Source organism: Anolis sagrei, chromosome 4 (assembly GCF_037176765.1).
Source record: "Anolis sagrei isolate rAnoSag1 chromosome 4, rAnoSag1.mat, whole genome shotgun sequence".
NCBI lineage: Eukaryota > Metazoa > Chordata > Lepidosauria > Squamata > Dactyloidae > Anolis > Anolis sagrei.
Window position 1 is genome coordinate 141763297 of NC_090024.1, and position 16933 is coordinate 141780229.

Consider the following 16933-nt stretch of genomic DNA (forward strand, 5'->3'; position numbering starts at 1 on the left):
TCTAGCCATTATCTCTAAGCCTGGCCAACCCCAGTGTTGTAAAAGAAATGAGAGATAAGGGATCCATATCTTGAGTTTTATAAAAAAAACATGGATATAAAAGTAACAGCAGCTGTATTTGTATCACTAACATCTATTACACATCACTGCCTGTGATATTGTGATGAGTGACAGTGGTCCTTCACTTAGTTATTTAGGAATCTTTAGTATGCTGTTTTAGATTGTTATGGGTACAATCTCATAGTCAATGTCTGAAGGTACTAAAGGAATTGTGGAAGCCTTAGTGAGTTTGGAGCTTTAAATATTCTGGCAGAACTGCCCTTATTTGACCACTAAGACATCTGCCACTGGACCAGATAATGGTCAAGATTCAAAAGCTTGTGGATGGTTTTTCACAACAGTCTCTGGTCATGGTGACATTTCCACTCAGATATGATGAAAATTACTCTCCAAAATTGTTAGTTTTTTTTGTGTGTAGTCCCCTCCCTTTCTAAGCCAAGTGGGGCTAGGATCTGGCAGCCATTGTGTCATTTATAGCAATGGCTTATCTGTATGCTTCTGACACAAGATAATGTGACTACTCAATCCATCTTGAAAATCCATTGAGTCTGGACTCTTTTATGTACTAAGCAAAAATAAGTCATTGTACCCCGGTCTCACGGTCAGCACAGCATTATTCAAAAACCTAAAAGGATTTCACCAGTCACAATAATCAGCACATAGCACAATCTGCCAGGGGGTTCTTCTGTATTAGGTTTATTGACCCAAATCTCAATGATCTCCACAGTCTCCTCAGTATTGCCCCAAAGCTACATTTGGGGTGCCTATACCCTGCCTTGATGTGTTTACATGTCTGTTCACAAGGCATGGGCAATAAAAAAATTGGTTCTAAACTGTATTCAAAAGTAGGGGGTGCAGGTGATTCAATTCTAAAGTCACTTCCACATTTCCCCCCCAAAAATTCTGAACTCTCCTAAACTTTCAAATCAATGCAGACGCACATGCTCAATAGGTAAAAAGAGCACTGGGGAAACTTCAGGGGCTTCTCCCTCCCTCATTTTTGACCAATTCTGATGAAATTTGCTACAGTGGTAGAACACATCGTCCTCTGTAAGCATACCAAATTTCAGAATGTTCCAATGATCAACTGAGTTTGAGAAGTTTTTAAAGAATTTAGGAAATAATTTTTTTAAATAAATAAAAATCTACCTCCTTGATTTTTTTTAAGGGAATGTCATAAGACAACAGGGGATCTCTCCCTCAACTATCAGACATTCAGACATCTACCAATTTTTAGTAAATGTTTTAATGTTTTTCAAAAGAAGTTTATTTTCTCTAATTCATATGGGATATGTTATAAAACACAAGTAACAAGCTATGGCAAAAGGCAGGCTGATAAACCCACCAAAAAGTAACTTGGATGCCTTTCCCCAGGCTTAAGGAAGGCACACCACAGGGCTAAAGAGGTTCAGTAGGACTAATGGGATATGTTATAAAACACAAGCAACAAGCTAAGGCAAAAGGCAGGATGTTTGAACCCCAAGAAAAAACCCAGCACTCAAAGGCTTTCTCTTTTCTCTCAATTTTTTTCTCTCTCCCTCCTCCCAAATGTTTTCTTCAACCTTCTTTCTCCCTCTTTCTTTCCCCAAAGCTTTTCTTCCTTCTCCCCCTTCTCCTCCTCTCCAACCTGCTGTGTCTGGGCTGCAATGCCTATTGCCTCCCCTTCCACACAGCCAGCCAGGCAGCAGCAGAAAAAAACAACCAACCACCCCATCCCTTCCCTGCTCTGCAATGAGCCAGCAAGCCATGAGCTAATACTCATAAGTAGCAATGGCTGCCAAATGCTGATAACCCCTCCCCTTTTCAAACATAAGCCCTAATTGGCTGGGAGGCAAGCACTTTAAGATGCACCTCCCAGCAGGCTTACTTTCACCTAAAAAGCTTAGTCAGACATCTGAATCGACTTCCAAAGCCATTGATTTCAATGGCTCAGGTTGATTCGAATCTAAAAGGGACCTCTGACTTGCTAATTCGCTTCGGAACCCAGTTCAGAAGTCTGAAACTTCTGACTTTAGTTCCAACTTCGAATGAAATCACCCATGCCTACTATTCACATATCTGTTCCCCCTTAAATAATCAATTAGAAACCATTTTCACTCTTTTTGTATTGGTTCATTGAAGAAGGCCTGTCACTCCCTTTTATGTAATGGAGAATTTCAATTTATTGGAAGACAACCAACCTGTAGAAACAGGTCATGTTTGTAACAAAATGGTCTTCCCCAAGGCCCCAATATTTGATCATGAATACACAGATATTACTAGCACTGGAGGAAACTAATTTACAACCTCATATCCCATATCAGAGAATTTGCTTCCATTTTTTGCCAATTAAGCTAGGTCAATGTTTCTGTTAAAGACAATTCAATTGTAAATTAAAGATCTGGTGCCTATCAAGCTACATTTCTGTGGACACCCAAATAATATCTTTGATTATCATCTCACCAACAGCTGAGGGAGCTTTGGTTGTCCAAAGGTTGAACTCATCAGCCCTAGACAATCTGCCCAACAAAGAAATAGGATGGAACTAGAAAAATGTATTACAAAATAATCAAATTGTGGTCACAGATGCTTGTGAAGATTTCCACACAGTGGTTAACATTTGAAATAACAATGAAAATTGCAGCTATATTTAGTGTGGGTGCACAGAACATTAACATCACCATTTCAGTGCAACTGTATACGCAGTTGCTTATTTTCTCTTACCTTCCAACTACTCTTATGTCTGAGATGGCATAAAAGTAGCGTGTCAAATGATGCGGATCCACATATATTTCCCCTGTTGCTGGCCTGAGTAGTCTTATCCTCAAGTCTGTGATAGTAAAGAAATCTCTTAGGTTCTTGGTTGTGTCGAGCTGCCCATAGAGAGAAGCCATATTGTGTAGCCGTGCCCCAGCAAATAGGGCAAATCTATCTTTAATCTCAAAGTGGAGGATTTTACTGTTTGCCATGTACCCCGTAGAATATTCTTCTGTGCAAATGATTTCTAGGACTGTCTGTTGGGTTAAATCCCTCACTGATTTTGGTTCCATGTTGAAAGCATCTAAACAGTCGGTAGCATAGTACTGGTACGGCTGCCACGTCCGACCATAGTCGAGAGACTTCTCCAGGATCATTAGGTCCGGGCGGCCAGATTCAAAGGTGATGACAATGTTGTCTGTTAGCTCAATGGTTTTGTTCCAATAAAGGGTGATGTTCACCTGGAGAGGCTTTGGGTAACCCTTCCAAGTGGTAGACTGCCAAAAGGTGTAGGGATGCCTTCCTTCGGCATCAAACATCAGTTCGGGTGGATGTGCCAGTTCGTCAATGGTTGCATCGCACTCATTGCACATGTAGGGATTCCCCTAGAAAGAAGGGGGAAAAAACAACTGTGAGAAGGGATCTGGGGAGTGCAGTTGATTTCATAAGTCATCGCAATGGGTTTCATCTTAAATTTAACCTAAAGGTTGTATGTCTGATCCAAAAACAGTTTGGATCATTGGAGACACTATTTAACACAGAACTAATGGAAAATAACTAGGTGCTTGCTCTGAGGAAACATTTGCACCCACAGAGCCAGATGAGAGATCTATGATTATATCCACTCTTTAAAATTATAGCAGTTTGACACCACATCAACTGCCATGACTCAAAGGAATTTTGGGATGGGCACAGAGAGATCTGGTGCCAAAACAAACTACAAATCCCAAGATTTCATAGGATGGAGCTATGGTGCAAAGTGGTGTCAAACTGCTATAGTTGCTCAGTGCAGATGATCAATGGTTCTCCTGACATTTCTGTTTTGGAGAGACCTTTAATTTAGATTAGATCAACTGTAGTGCGGAAAAGGAGGAAGAGGAATAAAATTTAAAGTCCTTACTTGAGGGAATACCTTCTTCCTTTTATATGCCTGCCTGAGAACTGAAATCTATTGGAGAGGTCCTTCTTTGTGACTCAGTAATAGGAGAAATACATTGTGAGAGGACCTTTGTTGTAATGGAACTCTAGTTTTGGATTTCCTTCTCTCTGAAGAACTGATTGGCATTAACATTGGAATTACTCTGGTGCCAAGTTAAAATATGATTTTTTATTAAGGATATTGGGCCAAACTGAATGTATCTAGACTGAAAATTATTCATGATTGTTTTATCTGACTTTACAGTATCTTTTATAAAATTGTGAAATTATTAAATATATTTTAAAACTTTTAATTTTTTGTAATTATTGTTTAAACTAATTTTATTGTAGACCAGTAAAATCAAACTATTTCTCTAGCTCTCTGAATCCACTATATAATGGTCCTATGGCAGTTTTTTTAACCTCATATATCTAGAGATTTGAAGGCCCACCAAACTTTTGTCTCCAGAAAAATGGGAAAATGGATTATGAAATACAGCAAAACACCCATCCCCATAGATGCAATATGCAGTTTCATTTAACCACATTCAACAAAATCTGTCCTATTTAGGTCGTCCAGTGTGACCTTCCAGTATGATCCCAGAATTCCCGAATTTCAACACTGATTGCTATTTTGTACATCCATGCAGAAATGTATCCCCTATGGGTGTTGTACTGAACAAAACATTTACAACAAAATTTTCAATATTCACAGCCCCAAAATTTTTCCAAAACATTATGCAAGAGGTTTTTATAAAATGCTTTGTACAGTACAAGTAATTACAATTCTGGTCTTGATTTCCTTTTCTTAACTCATTATGAAGAAATGAAAAAAAATGTGGTGATGTAAAAAAAATAATGTTTGTGGAGGTGAGACTGGTGAAATTCTTTACTGAGTTTCCTTTTTTTTTTAAAGGACACGTTTACCCTAATAGTTTCGAGGCCCTAATCATAGATCCTTTGGAAGAAAATTGGTTCTCCTACTCCTGTCATGAACACCTAGTACCTGGAAAGCAAATTGAGATAGTAGACAAGTCATCTGGTTGCAATTTCCACAATTATATGAAGTACAGTTTCATTTCAATTATGCTCATTGCTTCTCAAGTTACACCTACAACATATATTAGCATATTCAAATTTTATGCAAATCAGAATTCTCTTTTGTCCTTTGTGAGGGTGATATATTTTTTTGGCTGCCTTCTCCATGATAGGTGAAAAGTGCAATTTAATGCAGCTGAATTGATGTCTCTTTGATTTGATTTGGCTACTGAGATGCCCTCTTTGTTTAGACAGGATTTTAGTAGTGTCAAAAACAAATGAAGTAATTATTTATTTACTATCTAAACCCTACCTTTCCAGCACATATGACACAAAAGATGCCTCTTGTTACATAATACAGAATTTAAAAGTTTTTTTTAATGAAAGGGGAACATAAATGTACACCAAGTTCACATTCAGTTAAAACAATAGTAATACTAGCTTTAGATACTCAACATTTATTTTCTGTAATATCCCCAGTCTTGCATTAATAGCGCTATATTGTACATGTGGCAAATCATTTCACAACCACCTTTTTATTGTTTCTGAAAGCGATTCTGAAATAAACGGCCTGATTTATTTGATCAGAATGGGAATTCTCCTGCTTTATCTTTTGCTTAAATAAATCCTTTCCATGCTGTTGTGTGCTTAGCAAATGCTAATGTTTGTCTCGGTGGGGTTTAAGAGGAAAAAAATAGTTTTATTTACCCTGAATAAGTTGCCAGTAATCAACCCACAAAGCCTCGAGAACAATGAATCAGCATCCTAACAGCTCCGTAGCTCTTGATTCTTTTTTTAAAAAGATGCTCAGCAGTGCCGTGTTTCCTTTTCCTTTTTTTTTTAAACGTCGGCACATTGCTCAAGAGCGCAGTTCATAAAAATGGTCCCTGCTAGGGCAAATGAGTTCAAATCAACCATACAGAAACTGTGCACATTCCTCTAGGAAACAATACCCATTAAAGTAGTTTGGTTCCCCTTTATCCCCTGGACTCAAATATATCACGCTTAACTGTGTGCCTGTTTAGCGATGTCTTCCTTTGAAGGCATTTACACCGTTCACCACAAATCATTCTCTTGCGTTCCACAATACAAGCTCAGGGGCTTGATCCAGACATCTGCTACCCTGTTAGCTACAGGCTAGCAAAGTACTTCATCTAAGACTTATTTCTTTCTTTCTCGCTCTCCCTTCCCCCCTCTCACCCTCCTTCTCCCCTCTTCCTCCCCCCCCCCCCCCCCCAGTAGATGCTGGCTCCAATTTATCAGGACAAGATAATCCACTACTTGATTAGGTAGGTAGGTGATGACAAGAGCTCTGGCTGGACGTCTGCCGAGGTGGAGGCTGAAGATATGAACTCTGTGTTTATATATAATCTTGCCAATAAATGGGCAGCTTTCACAGCAGCTTTCCCTCTGTGGCAAGGTGAAAGTGAATTATTCTCTTCTTGACCTTTTCATGCATTAACTCAAGTGCCGCCACCTTTGCCTTATCTCCAAAAGGCTATCTTGTTTGCAGGCTGGGATAGCCTGAATACACTATTTCAGGAGTATTACAATGGACACAAAATCATGTCTGCTAAGCCGTCCATCTATAAATTCATTTCCTGGCAGCCCAAGTCCAATGGATTGCAAATGGTGACATGCTGTTGCAGTTAAATACTGTTTTAGTGGCAAACAGAGAAGAGGCAAAGCTTTACCAGGAAACCCTGATATCACTGTGGTTTTAAAAGGAGTGGCATGAAATCACATGGAATAAATATTGTGGGCATGTTCAGAGTCTGGAAAATCTGTTGTTCGGACTGCCATTCCCAGAATACCACAGATGGCATGGGTGCTATAGTCCCCAAAAGTAATTTTCAAAACTCTGAGATGGCCAGCAGGGCTTACTGGATGTTGCAGACTAGTCAGAATACTGTACATGATGAGGAGAAAAAGCACAGTCTCATGACCTTGATAAATCAGCATAACAGTTCTTCCATGACAAAAAGAAGATACCCCGAGGGGCGGGGGAGGGGGGTGCTGAATGTCTTGGGATGGAGAAAAATGTCTGCAAGAGTTATGGTGCTATTTTTGGAGCTTCTGGTCCAAAACGGTCTTACAAATGGATCCATAAAATATACTATTCCAGAACAGTTTCACTAACCACTTTGCAAGATCATCCCAAAACATTTTAGGGTGGTGGTACAGGTCCTATTTAGTTGAGCATTCTCAGAAGGTATAGGTGGATTTCTGGTGCTTGACCTTGTGGAGTTTGGAGGTTGGTGTCATCACTTCACTGTTGACATTCACCTTTCTTTTTCAGTTGGTGTCTAGGAAGCTGTGGAAGTTTGACTGCAGGGAAGGATTTGATGGGAGAAAACAATCCAGGCTAAATCTAGACATGACAAATGCACTATTGGTCAGCTGATAACTTGTTCAGCCAGGTAAGCAGGATCCATGTCTGAACAACCATTCATTTATACTGCTGTAAAAATCATGCAAAATGTCTGGGTGCCATTGTTCCCAGGAGGATGGAAGGAAGACTGCTGGAGAGTATATAGTAGTCCCCAATAAGTCCTTGTGAAGCTGAACCATCCCTTTGTGTGAAGTCCCATGCTTATAAAAACGATTCTGGTTTACTACAGAGAGTATAAATAGCCAGTTGTAAGGAGTGGAGACGGCTAATGTCAACTGGATCTCCAGCCCGTTCTCTTCTCCTGGCATTTCATAATTTTTCACAACTATGGGCTGGGTGCTTGGTATGCATCCTGGAGTCAAATTCAGGGTCAGTGCCTATGGGTATTGGCAAACGGAAGGGTTTCAATAAGGGAACCCTGGCTCCATGATGCAGTGAGTCAGTGCTTGCCCAGCTGGGGGCACACACACACAGCCTCAGAAATTCACATATCCTGAAACAGACCAACAGCTGTCTTGGGAAGTGAGATGATAATACATTATGATAAGCATGCCACATGAAAAGGGGATCCATGACCCAGCAGGTGCGCCAACCCTGATAAGCTGTAACCATTAAAGTTGTGTTCTTATTTCATCCAACATATGGTGTATTTTGGACATCATTGTGCTTGTACAGTTGACATCTGCACTTGCCCAGGAACGTATTATTTATGGAGCTCCCCTTAGAAGGCATTTGGAACTTACAGTTAGAGCAGAAAGCAGTGGCCAGTATGTTATCAGTATGTGTTATTGGTCTTGAACAACTTTCAATTTGGCCTTGAAACAATCTTCCAATTTATTTCTGAGTCACGTTAAAAGTGCTGGTTTTGATCTGTACACATGATCAGCAACAGATGATACAATATCACAAAGCACTTTTGTGGAGGAAGTGCTTTTCCATTTTGAAGAATCACTTCCTCCTCGGGACTTACCCATGAGATTTATTTTAATGGTAACTATTCTGACTTTCCTTTGATTGAAAATTTTGCCTGCATTTTTAATAACTTCATCCTGTTGTTTTTGCTTATGTGTTGCTTTTCACTGCACTGCTAATTCCTGCCATGATTTCCCATATTTCTTTTTATGATCTTTACTGTTTGGTGTGTATTTATGTTTAGAGAAGTGGGATGAAAACAAAATGATAGTAATTATTTTTCATAGGAAAAAGCATCAATGGACCTCATCTGTGGAACATCCTAAAATCTTGACAATACAACAGCTTCATTGGCTGCTGATAAGTTGCCGAGCCAAATTCAAGGTGCAGGTCATGACCTATAAAGCCCTAAACGGTTCAGCCCCCCCCCCCCCATCTCTGTGGTCGCATCTCCTTTCTATGAACCGGCGTGAGCTCTAAGATCTTGGGAAGCCCTCCTCTCGGCCCCACTACCGTCTCAAGCGCAGTTGGTGGGGACGAGAGAGAGGCCCTTCTCAGTGGTGGCCCCCCATCTCTGGAACGCCCTTCCAAAGTAAATAAGACAGGCCCCATCCCTCCCCTCCTTTCGTAAGAGCTTGAAGACCTGGTGGTTTCAACAAGCCTTTGAAAACGACCAGTTCTAACTCAGTCCCACACATTGTCTAATATGGCCGTATTCTTCCTACCAGTTACCCAGATTATTTCCTCTAATCGGCCCTGGAATGGACAGCCACAGACCTAATATTATTGTTGACTGCTACAGCATTGCACTTAATTCCCGGGCCCCCTAGAATTTTTGGGCTTGTACAAATCTTGGCCCGGCCTTTTAAATTTTTAATTGCCTTGAACAGGCAGGATTACTTTTAATATATGTGTGTTATGGTGACAATTTTTATGTTTATATTTTGTTTGTTAATCTTATGGTTATGTTGTTTTTACTCTGTATGTTTTGTGATATTACTTGGGAACCGCTTTGAGTCCCCTTGGGGAGATGGAGCAGTATATAAATAAAGATTATTATTATTATTATTATTATTATTATTTCTAGAAAACATGGTTGTAGCCATCAATAACTGTGTATACTTGAGGAACCAAATATTAGTAGTAATGAGGTAAATACTATTTAAGAAAATGGATGGCAAAAAATCTAATTTAATTATTGAGAGTTTGAGTGAACATCTAGATGGAATAATAATCCTCTGCATAATTAATATTCTTGTTTTCCCACCATGTATAATTACTATTATATTTCTTCCCATCTCTTAACCTTAGGGCTTTAAAGCTGTTCAGTCATTCCCATTGTGTGATGCACATATCCATTAGTGGTTTCTCCCTTGGTCACTTGGTAAGATATTTATCCATACCAACTCCCTCCCTGCCTCACAAAAGAAAGAAAAAAAATTAACTAGCTCTGCCTTTCTCCAGAGGGATTTCTCTTACTCATGACTTCTCTAGTCAATATGCTTTTTACAGCCTTGCTTTTACTGATACATAAACTACTCTGAGAGCCTTTCTAGCTGAAGAGTAGATATAAATATTCTAAGTAAAGAAACAACTTTACTAAACACTGCACTCTGTTTTAGTTGCAATTCTATTTGTACTAGCATCAGAGCAATGGCAGTGATATGATATTTGGTCTCTATGTAATAGAGAGGGGGAAAGAGTCTTGCTACTGGGGATAGTTATATCTGTTTATCTTCCAAACAAAAGATTTTAGCACTGCAGAGGGAGAAATCCCAAGCTTTAAAGCCTTAAGTATACCATGCAGCAGAGTTAAAATTTTTCCAATTTCCAGTCATGTTATCTGGGACTACAGTACAATCCTACACTCGTTTACTTAGAACTACATCTCATCTGGGGCCCATTCATATCGTACAATTATAGCGCCATTATTCCACTTTAACTGCTATGCTTCCAAGGGTTTGCAGAGAGGCAGCCAGAATTCTCAAACATTCATCTAATGCTGCAAATTACAAATTTCAGGATTCCACAGAATTTTACTATGGCAGTTAAAATGTAATCATCATGTTATGACTGTATACTGAAAATAGGCTCCTGGCTGGTAAATGTGGGGCCAGTCCAACTTTTACTAAAATGAGGCAAAATCAGATTAACTTGCAATACTCACCAGAAGTGGAGGACAGCCAGGAGCTAACTCAGATTAAGTCTGGGTTTTAATGCTTGTGCAGACAAACCCTGGGATTAGGAATCAGCTATAATGTTGTAAACGGTACTCACTTTGGACCATGCATATGTAGGAATGTATAGCATTTTTCTCATTGAAACATATAATTGTGCAATTCTAGCCCAGGTAGCAAAGAGAAGGTGTATTGGTGAGAAATTACTTTTGATAGCCATAGAAAAGTGTATTGGGAATAGAAATAGTTCTTCCGGTCTTTGCAGTAACAATAGCATTGTTACTACTGATTATCATGAATCCAAGTCGTGAAGAAATGTGCCGTATGCATTCAATAAATAAATCAATACTTTTCAAAAATGCAAGTTACATGTGAACAGATAAAGATCGTTCATCATAGTGCTATAATTATATAGTGTGAAAGAGCCCCTCTTTTCTGTTACCAAAGTAGTAGAAACATTCATCCTGTAGGGTACTCACTTACTAAATGTGTACAATCCAGACACAATGTGATGGTTTAGTCTTAGTAGAATTATCAGAACTTAGAATATTGGAACTTGATAAAGATTGCAAAAACTGTCTCATCACACCTTATGGCACCAAAACAATAATAGCATACACAGCATTCACCATCTCAATAAATATTTTCTCAGTAGAAAAATAAGCAATGAATATTGATATAAGAAATCTGAACTGGCCACACTGAGTAAATAAGATAGATAATTCTTGGACAGTAATGAATACTTTAAAAGTCTTTAGGAATACAGTTGTATTTTCACTTAGCTGGAAATAAGCCTTGTTAAAGTTAATGGGGTGTAGATCTGAAAAGGAATGCACTCTAACTAAATATTTCCCATAAATCCATATGTATAGATCATAAGCTAATACATTTTTAGATAATTAAATTAAATGGAATAAGGCCTAAAAAGGAAATTATGCTAACAGAATCTAGAATTAATTATAATCTGGAATAATATCTGTTACAGAAGTTGTGTTCAAATTAAGGCTGGGAGCATCAAAGTAATAACTTCATTATGTTTCTTGAGATTACACCTATACTTATTACTATTTTTGTTTTCTGCTGGTAGGAATAATTGATATTTTTTCCCATAGTGAAATTCAAGCAAATTTTAAAAATGTGTTTTTCTTAGATTACATTTATTTTCAAATTTTACCTATTTTCCCATTAATCAAAGTACCTTTCTACATATTTTTTCCCATATATGCATATTGAAATTCTTCACATTTTTCCACAACATACTGATGGATACAGGTGTCTCTGTGTGAATGAACCTTTATTGAGCCTGCTGGGTCCAATGAAGTTTTCTTCCATCCCTAATCCAATTCATCAAGCAATCATTCTGCGAAAGAGAAGCAGAATGAGATGGAAGTTCACTTTGTGTAGCTCTGCCCTTGTTTAATCATTTTCCTAATTGCCTGCTGTAGCAATAGTAGGTAGTATTAAAGAAAAGTGTTGATATTCATACCATCAAGAAAAAAGGATGTAACAATGATCAAAACACTTCATTATGAAACAGGGGAAACAGCCATGAGATCTTTTCAACTTTGGGACTTGGTTGCACAAAAACACAAAAGTTGGCATCCTATTAGTTGATCCCAACTAGAGTAAATTCATTCAACCAATTGTTGAATGTTGAATCAACACATAGGTAAATACTATTGATTCTATGACACTATTATTACTTATCAGGACTAATCAATGTCATAATGTTTGGGCAATGGAATTTTTTTCTGAGCAAAACATCTGTTTGAGGGAAGAAAATGATTTTTTTTCCATAGGAAGCAATACTTTTGCACAAAGTACATGGTCTTCTGTGCAAAAAATATGTGGGGGGGGGGGGGGGTTGTACAGAAACGTTTTTTCTCCTACACATGTTTTATGTGAACAAATCAGAATATTTTTGTGATTTATATACATTTGCAGTTTTATGTAAATTTCACTACTACAGATCCATGTGCTTGTGGGAATAATGCAAACAAGATTTATATCAAAGGGCATGCAGTTTGTTAAAATGTATGTAATTTGAATAAGTATTGGGTTGCTGTTAGTTTTCCGGGCTATATGGCTATATTCCAGAACTGTTTTCTTCTAACGTTTCACCCACATCTATGGCAGGCATTCACAGAGGTTGTGTGGTTTGGGTGGGTGGATGGGAAAAGCTGTATGCAAAGAGTCTCTAAATATATTGCATTCTCTCACAACTTCTGAGGATGCCTGCCATAGATGTGGGTGAAAGGTCAGGAGAGAATGCTTCTGGAGCATGGCCATGCAGCCTAGAAAACTCACAGCAACCAGTGATTCTGGCCATGAAAGCCTTCAACAAGATATTGAATAAGTATTGTTGATTTCTGTGCAGAAAATAAATATTTGAGACAGAAAATAGATTTCATTTACAAAAAGCAACAGATAGAAATATATAGTTTTCTGCACAAAAACATGGATTGTTGCACAGTATATTTTCTGACTCAATCACAACTTCAATCCGAAGGAACGGCAATACATTTATTTTATATGAATAAATCTTCTCAAATGAAATCCCAAAGAACAAATATTGTTTGAAAATCACATATTCTCATGGAGTGGAGACAATGTGGCTGAAATGATTTCTTCTTGCAAGCACAAACAAGTACAAGTTTACACCTTATAAGAGCACTGCTTTTGATTTTTGCCTAAAATTTACAGGAGCTCTCTATGGTGCTGAGCTTACAAAATAGGTTCAGCAAATCCATAGCTCCTTTAAAAGTTCAGATCAAAACCTAGGTTGGACTCACCAGTTCTGGAAGCCACCAGCTGCCATTGCTCAATAAAGTGATTTCTACACCTCTTTCACATTCAATGATGCACAGAGGAGTTGAAGGCAATAAAGATTACAAGTGAGATTGCTAACAAGCACAAGTGGTTATGCGTAGGGGGGTGGGAATTCAATATATTTAGAGACTCTTTGCATACAGCTTTTCCCATCCACCCACCCAAAATGAAAATGAAAAGTCAAATATTGCCAGCTCTGTTGAAATAAATGTAAATGTGCACTTTATATAAAAAGATCAGGATATATGAATCACACCTTGCTTTGAAATTAAATCAGCAAATGAGAGAAGCTTCAAAAACTGCCAACATGTGCTTTGTCTAGATAACCAGTAAGTTTTTCTCTCTCTTTCTTTGGTACAAGTCTGTATGCACATGCCTTTATACAAAGATGCTTTAACTGGTGGTCAGGGCTATCAAAATGTATGAAATCAAAAATATTGAGCAGCAAGTTGGAGACATTTATATTAAACCAATCTGATAGCAAGCTTTGCTCTCCTAAAGCACAGTCAAGAATCCCTGAACACAGATCTGTTGTGATTCTTCATGCTGAAAACTAAACCTATTCCGATACTACGCACCAGTCTCTCAGTGCTGGGAGACAGCTTGTTTTATGAAGTTAAATGGATTGCAAGCCGCTGTGTCTCCTTAAACATGACCTGTTTCCTAGCAGGCAGGAAAAGCTCAATCATATTAACCAGTTGATTGGAAGGAAATGGGATGGTCTTTCCAATGGTCTCTGAGCAAGTGGCATTAACCCCTAGGGCAGTGGTAGCAAACCTATGGCATGTGTGCCAGAAGGGGCATACAGTGCCTTCTCTCCTGGCATGTGCACCATCTCCCACTCCCACTCACTTGTTCCCCACTGACCCACTTGCCCATCCCCCACATGCCTCCCCCAGATGCCACCCCCAAGTGCTCAACCCCCATCCACCGAATCAATGGCTGATTCTATGGATTTTTCCTAACTTAACTATAAGATATGACAAACTTTTAACTCTGCAGTTTGCCATACACAAGTGAAACAGGGAGGGAGAAAGGTCGGCAGGAAGAGGTGAATGTCCAGAGAACAGGTTGACAGTGTGAGAAGGCATGGAATAGGAAGGGAATGATATGATGCTCTGCTCAAAATCAGTGCATAAAATGTTTAAATTGTTAACTTTTTATTTAAGCAGGCATTTGATGATTATTTGTGGGAGAACCTTTTTAAGGGAGTGCGCGCACTGTATTGTTATCTTTATTTTTTATTTTTCAAAGCAAACATCAGATTTTTTTAATGATCTATTAATGAGATGGTTTATATCGAAGAAAGCACCATCCTAAGTATCTTGGATCCAGAATCTCAGGTTTTCGGTTATATTTCTGTTACCCACTAACTAATATAAGCACGTATCCTCGCTATTGAGCTCTAGACCAAGTAAAATTTTTGGACCTTTTTCATGGATGGTCCCATGTTAGATGTACTCGAATCATCAGCAGTACTAGAGCATGATGAGGTTCAAGAAAAGCATGAATCTTTGGAGGTTTAAAATCACTGCTTACACTTTTACTTACAACAGGTTTTAACTGTAGTTTGTTTTCATTTGTCGTAAGCCATCTGGTTTCTCACACTAGTAAAGAATATTACAGAAATCAATAAATACATTTTAAAATAATATTTTCATATGCTGTTTAGCATGATAGTTTGATCACCTATCATTTAACCTTTTTGTCATCAGATGTTATCACTAGGTTATTAGAGCAGGAAAATAGGGAACAATTTAGGAATGAGGAACTGGCATCAATGATCCCCAATCTGGGCTTAATGAAGCAGCCATCTCTTTTTGCCTAAGAGTAAGACAGTTATCCTAAAATCTTAGTATACACAGAGCAGAGCTAATCCAAAGAACAGCTGTGTCCTTCACCTGGATACTCATTCTCATTTCAATAACACAACATTATTGAAACTGCTCAGTAAGCAGATCACTCCAAATGAGACTCCTGCCTAAACGACTACTGATAAAGCAAAATAAATCCATCAATGTAGTCTACTTGGTGTCATAGCTCTAAATGCTGTTTTTAGAAGTTAATGATTTAATGATGATTGAGAGGAAAAGAATATGAGGCTTGTTTGTTTGCTTTACAAAATGCGAAGACATTCCAAAGTGGAAGAAATTTTACCAGAAATATTTGACTTTCCAGGACTGGAGTTTGAATGCTTAACTCTCAAAAGCATGGTTTTAAATCCCTGTGCATTTTAAGACAAAATTTTCAAATGTTAATGCTGAGTTAAGGGTGCATGTTTAAGAAGTGGTTCATTTCAAACACCTCTATGGCAAGACAGTACAATGAATTTCTCTCCTGTTGGGAACTGCTGCCAGGAATGGCTTTGGACAGTATTCATAGGGAAATGAAAATGTTTTAGTTCATTTACTAACATCTACATATTTTTGTCACATAAAGGATAGAAAGAACTGTAGAGTTTTTAAAACTGAATGAAGACATAAGTGAAGGCCCTTCCATATAACCCCTGTCTCTCTGTGTGAACATCAACAGAATCTAGGGTAGACCTCTCTCCTTATACTTCTCAGCTGCTTACTGATGTACAAAAGCCAAGACACAAACAAGACTGAGCAGCTGGGATGTATAAAGGAAAGGCTCTGCCAATGCATCAGTAGCTGCTCTCACTAGAAAGGAGGTTAAAGATTCCTCTGCCCACATTCTGGCTTCAATAGAATCCAGCTAGCCTTTCTCCCCTTAAAAATATGGCCCCTGTTAAAACGTTAATTGCTGGGCAAGCTCCTGGGCACTTGAAGTGAAACAGCTGCCATGGGGAGGCTGTTTCCATAATGGTTGTGTGTGTATATGGCCCTTACTGGATTATTTGGACAAGGAAGCCCCAGCCAATGCGAACAAATGTTGAGTGTGAGTACATGCATTTGTGAATAGCCATGCTTAATTAGCACGCATTTCACATAGGTAGGCAGCATCACACATTTGATAAATGCTGGCATTCATGCTCTGAATTAATTTTGAATTAATAAAGTGACTGTAATTCAATTTTTTCAGGCAAGCATGCATGAATTTCAGCCACCACTTCACAACTGATGGTGCCTTTCTTTGTGTTTAGACATGAAAAAATAAATGTGGCACTCTCGACTTCCCTACTAGGGTTACCAGATTGAAAACTGGAGACAGTTCCTTTATGTTTAATAATAATGGAGGAGAAGGGAGAATGTCAGTTGGTGCTGTTTGCTTGTCACCCAGCAAACAACAAGTAACACCTGCTGAAATTGCTATTGATATAAAAGTGTAGGAAGTGGAACCATATCCAGTTTTTACTCCAGCAATCTAAGTTTCCGAACTTCTGACATCTGGAATTAACAAATTTTGGACAGTGTCTGTAATCTAAACATAATAGTGCTTGTTCTAATGGTTTGATGTACACACTTTGTTTCATGCACAAAATTATTTAAAGTATTGTTTAAAATTACCTTCAGGCTATGTAAGATATACACAAAACTTAAATCAGTTTCATGTTTAGACTTGGATCCTATCTCCACAGTATCGCATTATGTATCCATATTCAAGCAATGGGATTTCAAATCTCCCCCCCCCCACCAAAAAAAACAAACAAACAACCCAGCCAAAATACTTAAAGTCCCAAGCATTTCAG

At 38.4% G+C, this 16933-nt stretch overlaps 1 protein-coding gene across 14 annotated transcripts in view; it reads right to left on the bottom strand.

Moving 5' to 3' along the window:
• Positions 1–16933, bottom strand: part of NTNG1 (netrin G1) — a 332462-nt gene that overhangs the window by 173552 nt on the left and 141977 nt on the right. For all 14 annotated transcript variants that reach the window (XM_060774037.2, XM_060774039.2, XM_060774036.2 and 11 more), the window contains exon 3: positions 2764–3401. In XM_060774037.2, the coding sequence (XP_060630020.1) occupies positions 2764–3401 (638 nt within the window). The remainder of the gene's footprint in view (positions 1–2763; positions 3402–16933) is intronic.